This window comes from Ciconia boyciana, chromosome 1 (assembly GCF_034638445.1).
Source record: "Ciconia boyciana chromosome 1, ASM3463844v1, whole genome shotgun sequence".
Classification (NCBI taxonomy): domain Eukaryota; kingdom Metazoa; phylum Chordata; class Aves; order Ciconiiformes; family Ciconiidae; genus Ciconia; species Ciconia boyciana.
In genome coordinates this window covers 28,512,081-28,530,852 of record NC_132934.1, presented here as the reverse complement: position 1 = coordinate 28,530,852, position 18,772 = coordinate 28,512,081, and the positions used below count along the sequence as shown (strand labels likewise).

The 18,772-nt window shown below is 39.8% G+C and overlaps 1 protein-coding gene and 1 long non-coding RNA gene across 5 annotated transcripts in view; one reads left to right on the top strand and one right to left on the bottom strand.

The window, feature by feature from the left end:
* The window catches only part of LOC140651720 (uncharacterized), a 31,755-nt gene extending 29,270 nt beyond the window's left edge, over positions 1–2,485 (bottom strand). Inside the window, exons 1-2 of one of the 3 annotated variants that reach the window (XR_012042481.1) lie at positions 2,109–2,485; positions 962–1,133 (exon numbers count right to left, since the gene is read on the bottom strand). This is a non-coding gene — a long non-coding RNA (uncharacterized lncRNA). Of the gene's footprint in view, positions 1–961; positions 1,134–1,584; positions 1,663–2,108 lie in introns of those variants that run through there. The other 2 variants (XR_012042482.1, XR_012042483.1) reach the window with 2 other exon arrangements.
* CAPZA2 (capping actin protein of muscle Z-line subunit alpha 2) overlaps positions 1,993–18,772 on the top strand; it is a 31,731-nt gene continuing 14,951 nt past the window's right edge. The window contains exons 1-2 of one of the 2 annotated variants that reach the window (XM_072861536.1): positions 1,993–2,138; positions 17,759–17,822. In XM_072861536.1, coding sequence (XP_072717637.1) covers positions 2,100–2,138; positions 17,759–17,822 — 103 coding nt within the window. In that variant the 5' untranslated portion in view covers positions 1,993–2,099. Of the gene's footprint in view, positions 2,139–17,713; positions 17,823–18,772 lie in introns of those variants that run through there. The other variant, XM_072861525.1, reaches the window with a different exon arrangement.

Genomic DNA, 18,772 nt, shown 5'->3' with positions numbered 1-18,772 from the left:
TGTCCATCATAACTGGGGTGAAGTACACTGTGCTGGACATTAAGAAAATGTATTTTTTAAATGTTACCAAAGAGTTATCACCAGACCTATAATTCCTCCACCGTACTTCCTTCAGTTTGAAGTAATGATAAAAACTTTATTCTTCCCACACATTAGGAACAGACTGTTAAGAAGTTCAGCTTATTCTCTAGGACAATCAGGTGGTCCATGGCAGACCATATTTCATTGAATGAATTAGAACTTTAGTTTATAAGTAATTAAGTTCTTATTCTTCTGAAACTTCTCTGACTTTGAAACAGCTAATGGCCACTCTGGCATAATACACCAGCCTTCTTACCTTTTCCATCCTGAAGAACAAGGTCTAACCATCAATTTCAACATCATACAAGACTCTACCCACTAACTTCATTATACTAATCATATAGTCTTTCTCAAGCTCCAAATTGTATTACATATTTGAGTTTCCTAACATTAATATGCAGTAAACTGAAAGATGTACCCCTTACAAACAATGTAACATTTGGATTTACTTCATAATGCTTTAGGGTTGTCCTTTTTTAGAATGTGGAATGAGGATTTTGTTCTCTCTCTCTGCCCTTGCTCTTGTATCATCCAGGAAACTGGCACCCATATTAATGAGATGAAGCCTACAGACACCCAATTTTATTCAGACTTTATCCCAGTGTTCCACAAACCCAAACACTCTACTTGGCTAACACCAGTATTTCCCATGTTCTTTCTACTTTTGATGAAGGAACTGGAAGGATTTATCAAAAAGGTCATCTGACTCCTCTTTTGGTTTCCTTTTTAGGCCTCTGCAGTTTTTCACCTTCTACAGAATGGAGTCTACAACTGTCTCACTGTTGCCAGAACAGATCATTATCAGGGCAGCTTCTTCTGCTTATCTGTTTTCCCAGTCTGACTTTGCTTCTGGAAGAAAACAAAACTTCCCACTGTCTACCTGACCCTTGAAGAATAGTTCAACAATCCTCGTTAGAACAAAGTCACTGAGGAGGATCATCATCTTCTGTGCCACGGCTGTCTGGAAGCAAGAGCAAGGAAGCATCCCCAGTAAGTGCCAACACGTACTGCCTTGTTCTCTCACCACTCCCTGGGCATCTGCCCCTGGGTCACTGTTGGAAGAGAATACAGAATTTCACTGGCCTCAAACCCACATGGTTTGAGCTACAAAAATGTCTTCCTTCCTCTATTACAGTTTTCCTCAAAACTTCTATTATCTCTTCTTCCAGGCAATCCTTGCAAGCCCTCATCTCAAATGCCCCTCTGTGTACCTGCAATATTACACCGCTGGAAGACACTCTTCACATTTTCTTACTCTTGTGGTAAAAGATTTCCCATCTATTTATTTTCCTGCTTCCCCCGGTTGACCACATTCCTTTCCCACGTCCAATCTTCTACAGTACAAATCATTTCACACAATCTTTTTCCTCGGTCTCTGTTGCTGGCATCAAACTCAGCTTCCCAAAACCTCTTCCAGCACACGGCAGGGTCCTCCAGAAAAGCCTCGGCACTCGCCCCCCAAACACTCAGCCCCGCCGCCCCCCAGCACCCGCATCCACTAACCCGCACTGGGCATGCTGCCAAGGGGATGGGGATGGCTGAAACCTGGCAATTTTTAGTTCTGTCTGCCCAGACCTCCAGTGACCGCACTTAAATGACTCACTTTGCTATTAAAACAGAGATGGGAACCCCCGCTGTTCATTCCGAGGACGCCCCGAGGGGTGCGGCAGGCCCTGCCCCCCCCCCTCCCCGACTCCCTCTGCCGCGACACCCAGCTACCGACTGAGGCCCCCGCTTCTCCCGAGCAGGCACCACAAGGGGCACCACAAGGGGCACCCCGCGCCCCCGGACACCGACACGGACGGGGAGCCCACTCCCCACCATCCCGGCCGCCCTCGCTGCCCGCCGCTCCCCTCCCCCGCCCCACAGCGGGACGCCCGTCCCGCCCCCCCCGCCGCGCGCATGCGCAGAGACGCCGCCTCCCCAGCGAGCCGCGCAACGAGCGGGGGGGCCCGCCCCGCCCTTCCTGCCTGTGAGGGAGGAGACGGGGGCGGCGGCGGCCGGAGCCAGACGGGAAGATGGCGGACCTGGAAGAGCAGCTGTCTGACGAGGAGAAGGTAGGGGTGGGTGGGGGTGCTGGGCCGAGCCGGGCCGCCCTTTTGTCCCCCGGCCCTCAGAGCCGGCAGGCCGCGGGACGAGCTCGGCTCTCACCCTGTGGTTCGCGTTTTTATCGTCGCCCCGCGGCCGGGCCTGTCAGTCAGGGGGGCGGGATGAGGGTCGGCGGGGAGGCCAGGGAGGAGGGCTGGCCCGGCCGCCGCGCCGGCCCCGGCGTATCTCCCGCCGCTCCTTGTACGGTGCGGGCCCGGCGCGGGGCGGAGCCCGGTGTCCGGTGAGGCGGCGGGCGCTCTGCCGGCTCCCCGCCGGCGCGGTGGGCGCTCTGCCGTCTGCGTGCCGCCGCCCCCGCCCGGTGTGCGGCGGGGAGAACGGTGAGCGGGGGACGGTAGGGAGAGGCAGGAAAGACGCCCCTTCCCCCACCCCCACTTCCCGTTTCCGAGGCCTCTCGCCCGTGCCAGCCGGCTGCTGCGGAGCACCGGCTCTGCCCTCCCAAAGAGGAGCTCCGTGCCGCGGCCCTGGCCCCAGACTGGGGCCGGCCTTGGCCATCGCCTCCCCTTTCACCCCCGCAAGCTCCGGGAGGAGATGGGATTCGGGAGATTTGGGAGAGGAGGGAGGGGTGTGGGGACGAGGAAGGCTGTTTTACTTCTTACTAGGAGACAGCAATTGGGGAAGTGTAAGGTCAAGGAGCAGAGAGTCTGTATTAACGAGATGTACATGTAATCTCTGTTTATGGCAGTTGGAGACTTGTTAGGTTTAAGACAGATTTTTCCAGAAAAAACTCTCGAGGAGCAGAGTGTCTTGTAAGACCTCAATTGTCAGTGCTCCTTGTCTTCCTCTGTTGGATCCAGCTTCATGGCAGCTGCCTGTTTCAGAGCTAGGGTGTGGTGTTTTGTGTACATGGTGCTGGTGCACTGCTCATGTCTTTATGCACGGTATTACTCATTTCCAACTTCAAAAATTTAGGTTTTCATGGTGGTGGAAGCTGTGAGATGACTTAAATGTGGGAGACATCAATAAATGATGTTTCAGACTTCTTTGAAGTTAGAAGAAGGATGTCTGAAACATCTAAGTGGTTACAATAAGGCAGATTTTCTGCATGTTTGAGGTTAACAGGACCATGTTTCAGAACTAGAGATGCACTGATATGCCAAGAGATGCATAGCGCCAGGATCTTGCTATCTTTTTCCGAAGAGGCTTTAAGACTGTGCTCTCCTCTACCTAATTCACATTCAAATGTCACCTCTCTGTTGGTACAAGTAGTAATGTAGTCAAGAAGTATACCTGGTAATCCATGATTCTTTTAGCCCCTTGTAGAAAATACAAGTAACTCTAATTGAGTACATTGTTCCTAGAGGGCATGCTTGAAATACTTGGATTACCTTGGCATCACTGAATGGTCGAGGTTGGAAGGGACCTCTGGAGGTCATTGTGTCCAACCCCCCCACTCAAGCAGGGTCATCTAGAGCAGGCTGCCCAGGACTATGTGCAGATGCCTTTTGGATATCTCCCAAGGATGGAGACTCCACAACCTCCCTGGGCAATGTATGCCAGTGCTTCATCACCCTTGCAGTAAAAAAGTGTTTCCTTATGCTCAGACAGCACCTCCTGTGTTTAATTTTGTGTCCATTGCCTCTTGTCCTGTCAAATAATAAAAGATACAATTACAGTTTTATCTTGCCTCTGTATGATCTGAGAAGCGCTGCCTGTACTTTTGTGACTGATGGAGTTAAGTTCTGAACTTTCTTCCATCCGTTAATTCCAGGGTTTTTTTCTCCCAAAATGGATACAGACCTTCTACAGACACTTCCTCCCTTGGTATAAGTGAATAGAATCAGCACTCTTCCATTGTAAATTTAAATTGATTCCTTTATCTGCTTCAGTCCCATATAAAATTGATTGTCCTATATGAGTGGAATTTTCCAAGCCTGGCAGTATATTTTATTGGCTAATAAAGCAAAGATGGGTAACACTGCATACTCTTGGAAAAGGAAGCAAATATTGATGCAGATCATGTGATGCCCTCAGATTTTAATTCTGATACATTTAAGTTGTGCTATCATTTTACAGTAAAAATGTGTACTGCTTAAAAGCTTTGATCATTTTCTAATGGTATTAAACTAAGATCTAGATGATTGTGTGCTCTAAGTGGATTAAATTGAAGGCAAATCCTCAGTTTAGAGTAAAATATTTTGGGGGAGTGTAAGTTACTGTGATTTTAAGTGGACAGGTTTGCCCTCTACTGAGCCACTAAATGAATACTGTATAAGGAATGAAATTTAGAAGTGGCAGTTCTTAATACGTATGGAGATCTTGAACTGAATTTCTTCAGTTTTGATTAATTTCTGATGTATTGATTGACACTTGTTATGAAAGATACTGCAAATATTTTTGAAGTTAAAACTTGTCAAAGTCCATAAAAATGTTATCTCAAACATTCACTTTTACTGAGCTAAAATAAAAATCAGCTGGATAGCATTTGAAAAGCACACCCTTCTCGCCCATCCAGTTGGGACTATAAATAAATGTAGGAGTAGAGGCAGACAGGCAAACGTTCCTTTTCACAGGGAATAAATCACATTGCTCCTTTATATACTTTTCTCCCATGATGTGGAACTGATAGTATTGAAGGCTGACGCAGGTGATGTTGGTGGTATAGTTTTGTAGGTAATTTCAATAGAGACATAACTATAACACTGGTCAAAACTGCTGAAATTCAAGGAGGGAAGAAGGTGAACAAAATAACAGAACTTTTTTGTACCAGGCTCCTAATAATGCTGTAAAAGCATAAGTAAATAGGAGATCAAATGATGTAGTGATACAAGTTCTGAAAGGTCTTTGATTCATGTCTTACTTCATGTACAGTCAGTAGACTTAAGTGTTGCAAAGGCAGTAAGCAATTCAATTTGTAGCAGTTATACCTTCCTGTTGCTATCTAGTAGTCAGTTTAAGATGGCTGTATTTAGCTTTAACATAATTCAGGTTTAAAACTTGCAGTGTTTAGCGTAATTGAGAATACAGAAAGGGCATGAATTGGAATAGTGTCAAAACAGAGAGTTACAGTTCAGGTAAAGAAGCTCTAAAATCAAGGAAGGAGAAAGTTGCCAGAAGGAACATGATTTCAATGTGCAAGATTGCGTAACTTGGTTTTGAACTCAATCTTGTTCCTTAGATTCACGTTTTAGCATGAGATTTTTGAAACCTTGCTTATCTTTCAAAGCGATGATAGTAAGCGTGAGGATAAGTTTGAAAAAGCTTTTTTAAAAGAATCTGAGAACTATTTGTAAATATGGTGTGTAAGATTTGTGTACATCCAAAGGTCTGAAGTTGGGCCATTGCTAGTGAAAGTTACTGGCTTTAGCATCCAGTCCGAGGGATTTTCCAGTACTGAAAACAACGTTTGTGAGACGCAGTGTTTTGTAGTTGCTTTATTAACATAGGTCACTGAAAGTTCAGAAGCTTTTAGGTAGGTGGAGAAACATAAGTTTGTTTGCTTCAGTCTATAAATAAAAATGAGATGTGAGAGGTGGAAATCTTGAAGCCCCGAAGTCTTAAGGGAGATAGCAATGGGAAGTGATCACTTCTGTGCCCTTCCTATGGGTAATGCATCCTCACTTAACAAGTCTTGAATGTAATACCTATTTATTTATCCAGCATATTTGAAGTAGTTTTGTTAAAGTCTAGTAACCATGTTTTGCAGTTTAATTTTATTCCAGTTTCTGTAGAAATTGCTTTCCTACCTGTGGCTATGTCAAACTAATAAATGTATATAAAAATGTTTTTAATGAGCATATTAGTGTGAATATAAAAGCTGCAATTTATCTACATGAATATAGGCAGTGATTAATGGAAGGTACTGATTTTACTGTAAAAGTTGCATTTACTAATGTAAATATTCATTAACAAACAACAGCGCAAATGCAAAACAAGACTAAAACTATTTAAATCATAAAACTAGTGTTCTGTAGTCCATTTTTGGTGACTCAAAGGGATGTATTTACTGAAGATTTTTTTTCTTTTTTTAATGTGAATCCTGTTCTCTACAAAGCACAGGAGTTAAATAGCTGTGTTCATATCAAGATAAACCCTGAGAAAATCGGGATGCCTTCAGGGAGGAAAGGGGAGAATCCTCATAGGAAAGGATAACACATCGATTTCTTTAATGCAAAATTAGCTCTTGCATTCCTTAAAATGCTGAGCATATAAATATGGGAATTGTCAAACATGATTTTTAAAAAAGGAACCACACCTCTTTCAGTAAGGTTATGTCTCAGTAGTTCCACTTGTTCAGGAAGGCATATTGACTAAGGTGGGGTTTAACAGTAGGGCAGCTTGCTGTAATTAGAGCAAAACTTCTCTTCTGATGAGGAAGTAGTCCCATTTGTGAAAATGAGCCAGCATTGCTTCCAGGTATTTCCTGGTGCGTTGGGTAACTTTGTAACTTCTTAAATTGGGAGTCAAAACCTACAAATCTAAGTAATAAAGGTGGATGTCTTATGCCATCAAAACTCTGCAGGGTAGTTTTGTCAGATTGTTTAAGGAAAACTTGTTTCTTTAATCAGTGCTTTGAGATGAAAAGTCTAAGCCAGTAAAATGCATTCTCTCATGTGTGTAACTTCGTCTTTAAAACATAATACATTGACAGCAGATCTCACTTGCACGTACAACAAGCCCACCAATGCGGGAAGTTCAGGTGTTTCCTTAATGCAAACATAAACCTGTTTACTGAAACTGCTTTGGAAGCATTAGCAGAATTTTTTTACAAAGAACTGTTACTTTTTAAAAGTCTTCACATGTGTTAAAGCAATATATGTGTTCTAAATCATTCATTTGGGAAGGATCTTCAATTTTGACTTTCAGAATTGCCCTGAGTGAGACTTGGAGACCATAGATGATTAGAAGCAGAATGTGTTGAAGTAGAAGCAGGATTTGAATAGCCTTTTCTGGGTATAATTGCACTGTAATATATAAGGTAAACTTAAGGTAAAGTTTTGCAAGTGTCCTTAATGTTTTTTCTTTGTAGTCCATCAGTGTATGCTTTGTTTTCTACTTAAAGGTGCAGCTTTGCTAACATGTCTAGCAGGAGGACCTTGTCAGCTCTCTGGTTCTTGTTTATATTTAAATTCTGAATGGAACTGGAAATGCTGCAGCAGGTTCTGATGACAGGTTGAAAAGCCTTTAATACTTAGATGTTAAATAACTCGATTACTGTTTAAGCATATCTTCTGTTTAATTTACTACATTATCAAAGCTGTGAAAGTTAACATTTTTCCACAAGTGAAATGTAACAGAAGTTGCATGGAAGGAATTGTTTTTACAAAGGTGAGGTTAAACTCAATGGTTACATTTTGATAACATTTTGAGGAAATTCTTTAATAAGAATGAGGAAGTTGGGAGTGCTTCTCAGACTGACACGTAATTCTGAATATAGCAGTCCTCCCAAATTAAGATTTTTATGTACATCCTGAGATATCATAGTGTGTTTACTTGAGTTAGGAATTAATTTTTTTAAAAAATGCATCAATACACTTGAGATTGAAGGGCAGAACAGAAGTTTTAATCACTTTGTGTGCTGGGAAATTACAGAAGTGTTCAACACTGTCTGGAAAAAAATGATCATATACTGTATGTATAACTGCAAATTAACTTAATTTCTTTGTAGAGTCATACAGGCTGAAACAAACTTCTGGAGGTGACCCGAATGCCACTTGGTCCAAGCGGGCCAACTTAGATCAGGTTGCTTAGGGACTTGCACTTTGAGTTTTGGATATCTCCAAGGCTGGAGACTGCACAGGCTCTCTTGGTGACATGTTGCAATGTTTGACTACACCCATGCTCAGAAACTTTTCCTAATATTTAATTGTTGCAACTTGTGTCTGTTGCTGCTTATCTCTTTATTGTGCACCTTCATAGAAAGTTATCATGCAAAGCAAAATTGTCTGCATTTTTGACAAGTTAAAAATAATTATTTGAAGCTTGAAGAGAAATACAAATGAAATCTGTTATTCTAAATATAAGATCAGTGATCTCTAAAACTGCAGTTCATATATTCTTCTGTTATTAGTATTTTGAAGAAATTAGATGCTTTTTGTGGATTGTAACTTCTGCTGTGTCGTGGAGTATTTATAATGCAGTGGCACCTCAGAACCATCAAAAGCCCTGTTCTTGTTGCCTTTGTGCTCGCAGAACTCTTGTGGAAGCTTGCTACGAAGGAAACCTCATAGTTTAAGTAAATGAGAGAAACAAATTGAACCAAAAATAGGGAAGAGTAATAGAACAAATTATTGGCAAATCCAGTAATGAAACTGGAAGCAATAATTTGTGATATAACAGATAACATTCTATTGCCCACCAATGCAGTCCTCGGCCTACCGTTCTGCTGTGAAATACCGTCTTTGGTTGATTACAATTTTGGCAGCCAAAGAAGAATAGGATAAGGATTCTAGCCGCATTATTTAGTGAATCTGTATTTTTCTCAGGGAGCGCTGTATAATATTCACCTCCAGTTTCTGAAAGCAAGGTGGAAAGGAGTTTGAAGTGCTCATGCAGAAATGAAAGCAGATTTTTCAGCATATGGAAATTACTTTTTTTTTATCCTTGAGTAAAAAGCTTCTGAAATGTAAAATATTTCAAATACTTACTTAACTTGACAGAAGGCATTAAAACTTTCAAACCAATAGGTAACTTTGAGAGAGAATTTTAATACACTGGAATTGGGGGGTGGGGGGATGGGGTGTAGCATACAGTTAAGGTGGCACCTTATTCTATGACTTTATTAAAGGCATTTTTTGTAGAGCAAGCTCTGATCTTGTTCCTTTTCTCTCCCCACTGCTATTGAATCCAGGCTTGATGTCCTTGGAGTATTTAATTATAAATAATGAACTTGGAGTAGTAGGAAGGATCACTTTAAAAATTTAGGCTTTGTGGTGGAAGAATGCTTTGCAAATGTGAACCAAGTGCTTTTTAGGTTGTAGTAGATACCACTCGACTGCTGAGAACGAGAGGTCTTGCTGCAACTGAGGAGCACGTGTGTTGGGCTGACAGACCATCTTGGTTCTGTATGTGGGAGACGATGCTATTGGGTTCTTTCTTTGTGAAGTCTTAGTTTTCCATTTCTTATACTTTTTACTTTTCAAACAAAAGTTAATGCTTTTGCTTTTCACTAAATGTAAAATTTTACTACTTTTCCAGTTTTCAGTGAATGACTTTTGCAAGGAAATTCTGAGACTTTTTTTTTTAATGCTTGTTGTCTGTCTGATCATAGGCAAAGTATGCAATTGCTCAGCTTCTAAAGGTTTTATGGATAAGGTTTCCTCATAAATTTACATCAGACCAATGACTGAGTTAGACCTTTATCAAATCACATGAGATTTCTATTTAGCAAAGGGGGTGCTAGCCTCTAACATGCTTCCCAAAGCAATATTTTTTTTCTTGGGTTGGTTACCTATGTTGGGGCTTGACCCTACAATGAAATAGGAAGTACCAAAGAATGAAACAGTTTGAGATACTGATATTTTAAAGCACCCAATGTATAGTCTCCTGAGACTGGAACTTAATGCTACTTTATTGTCACAGTTCCTATTCATCCTTTTTCTGTTCTTTTTTTTGTTCTTTTTTTTTTAATTTTTTTTTTGCTTTTGTTCAGTCCTTTGGAGGTTACTGAAAGCAACTTTTATTTAAGTTGTGAACCTGAGATGTTCTTAATCTTTTTTTTTTCTCCCTCCCCCCCAACCCCCTGGTTGCTCATATTATGAGCTTTCATGTACAGTAAAGATGCTGCAAGAAGAATGTTCTGTAGGACAAATTTGGGAGATGTAGTGCTATCAATAATTTTAGAATCACTTTTGCATGTATGTGGTTTTCTCAGCTTACTTGTTTTCCAGCCAACCACTGAGAAGACACAGACTTTCAGAGAAATACAGATATAGGGAAAAATAGTATAATGTATTCTACTGTCTGTATTATATTACAAGCAAATTTTTTCAATTTTAGTAATTGGTGTTTTTAGTAATTTAGTAATTTTTAATTAGTAGTTTTTAATTTAGTAGTTAGTAATTTTAGTGGTTTTTAGTAATTGGTGGTGATAGCTGAAACTAAAGTTTCAGGTTGATCTTGATCCTTTAACGTCTACAAACAAAACATACTTGTTTCACTAATTTGAGACAAGTACAGTTCTTTTAATATGTTTCTGAATTAAAATATGGGAAGTGCATGACAAAAAGGTGTCCAGTTAGATATAGTCAGGGGTAATAAAAGTAACTGCAAAATGACATGGGGGAGATTTATCATCTCTAATTTTTTTTCTAGTTAGACCTGTGTATTACCCAAGTAACATACCTTGATTTCGTATTCCTCTTTGCTGTCTGTACCCGATACAATGACTTTCAGAAGTCCTGTTTTGGGTTTGTTTTTTTTAATCCTTCATCTTAATATGATGTGGTGTGTAAAGTGATTTTAAGATGGAGACTTTTCTAATATTTAGATACACTGCTGCAGAAAGGCCCTACACTGAAACAATCAGCACCTTTCAAAATGGTTATTTTTGTGAAAAGAAATCTCATTATCCAAGTCAATTCTTCAGGTAGAAAGAATGCAGCTAGAATACCTCACACTGTGTAAGATTTACTTTTTGCACCACTGCTAAGTGCTGCTACTGTTACATACTCTAAAGTGCTTGTATATTAAAAATAATTGAGGAAAACACACGTTCTACAGATGCAATGCAGTTTCAGGCGTTGCTGTGAAGGAAATGTCTGTTCAGTCAAAGCCGTAGGCATGGAATGTGCCCCTCCTTTCCTGTGCCACAGAACCACATTTTTGCAGTGTTTTCTTCCTCAGCTCTCCCAGAAGCAGAAGTGAATTGAATACTACAATGCATTTTTTAGTTGAGCTTGGTAGGAAAGCAGTTGCAACACTACTTTTTATATTCATTCCCTCTCTACCAGAGTCACTGTCTTTGCTCCATGTTTGTGTGAGATGCTGCATGATTTGGGATGCTTCTTCATTATTTGAAATTATACCCGTGGGTATGGGTGAGGTTTCATGAAATGCTGAGAAGACAGTTTGTTGCTGACATGGGGTAATCCCTTTCTCTCATATACATTCTCAGTGCTTGTCTGGCCCTTTGGAGGCTTATTCACCTCACTAAACTGTTAGCAGCAAGAAGCAGTAATTGTTTAAAGCTCTCTTGGTAAGTGAATTGGTTGCTGTGTTCTTGCCACCTTCTAAAGCTATTCCTTAGCTGGATCAATTTTCTTCTCTGGATGCTCACATAAACAGATGAGCACTGGTGATACGAAGGAGTTTGTAAAAATGGATCATGGGGCTTACTTGGGAGGAGGCAGGGAGATTAATCCTTCTGGTGGCAGCAGCAACATGGTATTAGATCAGTTTATGCCACTTATGAAACACCCCCAGCTCTATTTTTTTATTTAAAAAAATGTATTGTAATTGCTGGTGTAACATCCTGGGAAGTATCTAACCTAAGAATTGAATGAGCAATTGGAGCCAGTAATACCAAGTATCTACCTGTCCAAAGGAGAAGCCAGTTACCTTTGGTGTTTTTTAAACATTGAAGGGTTTGCAACCTCAAAAACTATGTTGATGCTTGCAGTACTGACAGATCATCAAGCATTGTATCTTGCAAATGATTGAAGCTTAGACTGTGTTCCCTGAGGTGCTACATGTGTCAATGCAAAATTAATTTTGACTGGTAGAAGATGTCAGAGCAGTTTTGTTGTTCATTAGAAAGTAAAGCTGGATATTGAAAAATAACGGCTCAGATGAACTCAAAACACGAGTTTGAATCAAACTCAGAACTCAATAAAACTAGACAAGCCTTTTGTCCAGTATCACTCCAGGTAGTACAAGCAGGATCCCTGAATGACTTGTATGTTATTGTGAGTGTAAATTACAGGGTCTTCAGAGAATTGGAACACTTCTTATCTAGTTTGAATCAGCTTAACTGTGTTAATATTTCTGTAACTACAGGCTAATTGTGAGAAAGCCCTGTAGCTGCCTGTAAATAGAGTTCAGTGGGTCAAGACAAAGCTGGTTGCTTAGTTGCCTGCAGAAAGGTTTCCTGAACCAGCAAGAACTGTGGCAGAAGGCGTGACACCAGGAATAGGGCTCTCTGGACTCTTACTGTTCCTAGAGCAGAACCAAAGATCTCCCTTCTCCTAAATCTGATGTCTCATCTACTTTTTTTGCCAATCATAGGTTCCTGTGAGTGGGAGATTTGGTTTGTTTTGTAAGGAAGCAAGGGTGCTTTCCGGAATCCAGAATATAAATGCATGATATACAATGCCTTGCTCCTGCTATAACGCTTTCTATAATCACTGATGAAAGTAACTGCTGGAAGCTCTTTTTTTTCTCTCTGTGATTAGCAACAAAGTTGTCTTTGAGTGGCAATGTATTGTGGAGGTCTTCTGTCACTTCTTTTTTTCTTTTCAGATTTGCATGCAGTTTTTTAGGTAAAAACAGCTTTTAATGTACTTCACTGTTTCATTTTTATTGCTCCAGAGCAGTAAACTTTAACCTGTTATGAGTATAGAGGAAGGGTGGGTCTCCCTGCTGCAAGGAGTTCACAGCTGAACTTGAAATAAGTGATGGGTAGGAAAGAGTAAGGGCAAAGTATGTGGTTTCATAGCATCTTGCTCACCAGCATGTTTTTCCTGCACAGTGTGGCTCTTGATTGAAGGAGTAAGCTGACAGGGTGCCTGGCAAATACAGCTGTATTTCAGTTAAGTTAAAAAGGCGAAAAGAAAAAAGGAAGGGGGGGGAAGCTAGCTTAAGTTTTAATGTCTCTTTTATTGTTAGGTGTACCCTAGCTGATTATCAGGAATGAGCATATTTTAGTGGAGCTAACAGTGGTGTGGTGTGGCAGGAGCCCCTGCACTTCTGCGAGCACGTATTCATGACCATATATAGGCACATACAGCACAGAAGGTCGGGCTTTTTCAACCAGTGTCAGTTCCGATGTGCCAGGAACAGGAAGAGTGGTTTGGGGGCATTTGAAGTCACTGCGTATAACTTTTTAAAAATAAAACCAATTTCAGAACGTTGCAGACTGGAAAAGGTAGAGAAGTAGGATTCCTCTATGTATCTGATGGGTGGCACACCTTGAGAGAAATTAGATTGTGAAATAAAGGCAGAAGTATGAAAACAAGTCAGATTAGCATAACTAACACCATTCTGTACATTGCTACCTCTGTGCTTGTGTAATCTGAAAACTGCAAATACTGTAGTAACTGAGTGTAGGCATTTGTTGATAGACCAATTGTTTTAATCTCTATCAGAATGAAGAATTAGGCATTATTATGCCTACCATCCGTGCTCATCCCATGCAATAAACCTGTCCTTTTCTCTTTCACTAAGCTTCTCAGTCTGAATTTTTACCTTAACTGAAATCATTTACTTTATAAAATCAAAAAGATTGTAACTGATGTGATGGGTAGCATTTGGCTTTACTTGAATTGAGAAAGTAAATCTTGCTAGCTCTTACCTACTGATATCAGACTTACATTTAAGTGAGACTGTGACTGGTGTATATGTGAAAAGTGGATAAAGAGAACACCTGCAGTGGGGAATGCTTCTCTTCTCAATGTTTCCGAAGTCTTTTTTTCCTTTTTTTTTTTTTTAACTTCCTCTCGGCTTCTGTATAATTTGTCCAAATTAATGCTCAAACCTGCATGAAGTCATGTTTCATGAAAATGTGTTTAGATTGGTTTTGTGCATTCAAGGAATTGAATATAGTAAATGTGCAATTCCTTACATAGGCTTGTGGTAAAAGCCGTTTGCAAGACCTCTTTTTTTGTGAACCATTGATGATCAGATGTTCTGGATTAGTGAACGCTGAAGTTTATAGTTTCTTGCAAGCCATGCTGCAGACATGTAACTGAAAACAGTGGCTGTAAATCTAATCTTGGAAACTACATCAATAAAACACTGTCTTAAACTTTAGGTAGTGTTTTGGGAGTAACTAGAGTAATAAGTGGAGAAACTTCAGGTGATTTCTCAGTCTTGGCTTTTGAGTTTTCTAAAGGAATACTCAACTGTAACCTAATTTTTTGTTACTTGCTGATATGTGTATAAGGCTCTTGTACTGTGTGTGTAGGTGCAGTTCTCTTGAATGAAAAAGGTTTTGTCATTTAGACTTTTAAAATGTTACATTGTTTCTGTTGCGACTTGTTCAAATCAGTTCTAGTCAATTTTTAAAAGTCTCAATGTGTTGAATAACCAGCATTGGTTTCAACTGTAATGCATCTGACTGAGGTGTTTTCTTAAACCGTTTTCAGCAAAAATAACTTCCTATCTCAGCTGGACTATATTGCAGTTGAGTTTTTTGCCTGTCGCTTTGTATTACAAATAATGTGCTTCTTGCTATATGTGCGTTTTCAAATATTTTTTTTATTTGCCCATAAACACCACATTTGATATGGACTTCCTAAAGTGATAGCTGAGCCAGTGACTTTTTACTGCCAAAAGGGGGTGATCTTCATCTCATTGAGGCTCATGAAAGTATCAGTCTGGTTTTGGAAAACAGAGAAACCTCCTTTAGAGCATTTATTTCTGGAAAAACTCAGTGGCAATAAAGAAGCCGTAAGTGCTTTTCAGTTCTTATGTGTTAAGTGAGACTACTGGATTTAATTCTTTTATATGGGCTTCTTGTATCTATGAGTTGGGGAAATAGGGCTTTTTCAGATACTCGTCTCCACAGATAAGTTAATTTGGTTTAACTGCTGAAGAAAAGTGGATTAGTCTTAAATGGACTTCACAAAGGCAAGTTAGCAAAACAGAGAGTGTGTTAGCTGACAGACTCATCTTCTGAAGACACATTAAGTTTTTTTGCTTCTGTAAGCATGAATGTACTTTATACTTCTTGATGAGATGTTCATTGCAAATTTGAATGATTGTGTTTATCTGGCCTAGAAAAAGTGGCATCTATGATGAATTATCACACAGAAAAAATTCTCATTGAGGAATTGAGTTTACTAGTAAAATGTTCATTAAAAGCAATGTTTAGGTTGGTCTGTCTTGAGGAAACATCTGTTACTATTGAATACTTCTGAATGGATGTTACTTATACTATAGCTAATCTGGCTGATAAGAATAGTTCTTACTGAAAGCAAAAAAAGAAGCAAAACCAGTTTTACATTACCAAAACAGCTGAAAATTAGGTATCATTCCAGTTTTAGTACAGACTTAATATCTCACCTTACAGATATTACCAGTTTAAAGCACATGGTCATTCAGAGTGCATTTTGGGCACCCAGGTTTTGCCTAATTTTGCTGATTTAAGCAAGTCTTGTTTCTCTGCTTGTCCAGAGCTAACCTGGCCTTGGCAGGGGTAAGCAGTCCTGTTCACGTCCTGAAGTCGAGATGGAACCAAGAAGCGGTGTCCCTTCACCTAACTTTGAGCTGGGAGTCAGCCATGCTGAAAGCACAACTAAATACCTGCTCCTAAGTGTGAGGCCTAAATTCCAGTCTGATCCCAGACTCTGTTAACTGGTCATTTGATAAAATGTCCTGGTAATAGAGCCTTGGAGCCTGTCTTGCCCTTCTCCTTCATTACTGCTTTAATAGTACTGTAGGTTAGCTATGTTTCACGTCCTTTAGATTGCTTTGGATTGAGCATTGAGCTGTGTATGCTGTATACAGAGTGCCCTGACTTCAGCAGGAGAGGTATGGAGTATGTCCTCACTTAGGAAGAGTGTACAGACAGGTGGTTGGGGTAATCTCTGGCTAATGCAGATGAGTTTACATTCCTTTGGGTCAAAGGAGACAATCCAAGTCACGCTTTCTTCTTATCTGGACAAGTGCTTTAATAAGCTGCCATAGAAGAAGATGCTCTTGCCTCTCTGTGTCTCCTTTGAGAAGAGTAAACCCTGTGGCGTTTACTTCAGTATAATGCAAATTTCTGTTTACATGGAAAGAGGAGTTCTGATTTAGGTATTTGAGGCAGTAGATAAAGGCTGTCTGCAATCCAAAATGTAGCATTCGGTTTAGAAAGCTGGGAACTGACAGCCTTTCCATTTCCATTAGCCAGCTCTGAGCGGCTGTGTGCTGACTGTTAGTGAGCAGAAAGCTGCCCGGGCTAGTCATTTGGGATATCATTGAGGTTTGAACACTGCTAATGAGGCAGCTAAGCGCTCTCTCAGGGCACTGTAAGCTTGAACCATCTCTCCTGGAGACCGTTGTCTGAAGCTTGGGTCCTGTCAAGAACCTGGGGCCCGAGCACTGGCTGTATTGCAACCCTCGACTATAAAAGCTATTTGCAAGTCAGTTCAAGAGCTCTAGCATGCTCAGACAGTTCTGTAGTTTCACATATATATAAATGTGTAAATGTAAAACATTATTTGGTTATTTTTAGGTATTTGTTAATGGAGTACGTGCTTCTCAAACACCTTAATTTCGAACAGGAAGCCCAGAGAGTGCAGACACTGAATCTCCCAGCTCTTTAGTCCATAGAAATATAACTGAAGGTATTAGAAATGGGAACTATGGTTCAGGTAGTATCCTGTATTTGAATAGCAACATCGTATCAAGGATGCAAGAGAGCTTTGAATGTCTCCTGAACTTAGATAACTGTAAAGTTTGAAGGATAGGAACTTTTGTCAGGTTAAGTTAGGAAACCAACATTTATTTATTTATTTTTATAATGGGTCCCCTTAACAGTTTAAGGAGGAAAGAAGAATGAATGAAAGCAGGTCTGCTGAGTGACATTCTACAAGTAAGGTAATAGTTGAAAAGTTTTAGGGTTGCTTCGCATCAAAAAAAGCGTTTTTGTGTTCCTCTTGCAAGCACATGTGTCTGTAGTTGTGCAGTGAACCAGTTCAGGGAACTGGTCTAAAAAAAAAAAAGAAAAATAACCTTTCTAACTTTGCTCACTGTGTGGTTGTACAAGTGCTTGTGCAAGCAGAAGGAGGGAGAAAGCCAGGGCAGGTGCACGTACTTTTAGTGGAATTATTGGCTTATGCTGTGTTTTGTCTGCAAGAAGTTGTGGCTGAAGGCAATTGCTTGAGGACTTGCATTAAAGAAGTTCTCAAGGTGTTTTTTTGAACTTTATCTGCTGATACTGTGGTACTAAGAGGCCTTACAGGTGAAATTACATGCTTTAATGTCTACGCAAATGTTTTTAAGCTTATGTAATCTATAGATTACTGTCTAGCTGTGGGCCTTTTGGAAGGTTTAGAACCATGGGATGTGTAGTAAAATTAGAGGAGAAGCTTTGAAGATTGAATGTATCTTCATAATGGATTTTGTCTCTCTTGGAATGTGTGTTGATTCCCAGGCATCCATGGACTGAAAGTTGAAATAGATTGTGAATATATTATTGATCTTATTTGTTATATTAATCTTCTTTTTGCCAGTAATACAAAACATGAGTGACTCAATTTCTGTGTCTGCTTCCATCACATATAACCTCTGTTCTGTTTGAAGAGGTGGAACTTTATATTCTGTGTTTCCAACAAAGACAGAGTAGTTTAAATATTGTGAACAAATATATGAAACAGTGGGAGTTGTACAATTTCATGTCTGGGTATTAAAGCTATACAATGCATCACTGGTTTGAATAGGAATGAATGCAAGTATATACAACAACATAATTGTTTTTGTATTTAAGGTGCGTATAGCAGCAAAATTCATAATTCATGCTCCTCCTGGGGAATTCAATGAGGTGTTCAATGGTGAGTATCTGCTCTGTCCTTTCATTTAAGGCATCTATGTCCAAAATTGTATTTCCGATTACTCTCCTGATAGTAGCTTATATTTTAGCAGCTTACTTGCTGTAAGAGCTGGTTTTGTAGCTTGGCATAATAAGCTTTGCAGTCACAAGACAGCTTGGAGTTTAAATGCAAAAGGGGGAAGTACCACTTTTCTTTGTGATGTGAGAATGAGCTTTCTTTCTGTTTTTAATCAGTCATGAATTAACAGTAGCTAGGGTTTTCGTTTAGAAGATACATGCAGTCTTTTTTTTCAGTCATTGATAGACAATTACATTTTTCAACAGAAATTAAACTAGCTGAAATTAAAATGGTTGGGTTTGTTTTTCAAGAAGAAATATCATTACAAATACTTAACCTTGAATATACAAAGGACTACTGCGTATGCCAGTTGTGGAAAGAATATTAATCTTCAAACATTTTTAACCCTTAAATTCTGGGCATACTTCATTTTACTGGGTATATTGGCAAGCAGAAAGGAAACTTGAAGTTAGCTTCTCTCAACTATTGTTGCCTGAACTTTACTTAAGATGTTACTTTTCTTTAAAAATTGTTTGTCTTGCATCAAGATACGTGGGCATACATATGATGTAAGAAGGCATGTGTTTTGTAGCTGTAGCTTACAAATAGCTCTGGTGCTATTTTAAGTGAAGAAGTAGGTTTAGTATACTAAACTTTTAGTCAGTGTCAGACTGGAGAGAGCTTAGATTTGTTAAAGAATGTAATTTAACTGAAGAACAAGGTACTTCTAAAAAAACTGTGACCAGCTGATAATTATTTAAACTTAGCTTGTACTGCATTTGTGAAAGGAACTGTTGGTGAGCAGCTCATTAATCCAGCTCCCTAAAGGTTAATACAATTTCTTATAGCAGTACTGCTATAAACTTTATTGTTAAGCTAGTTCATAGTTGCAA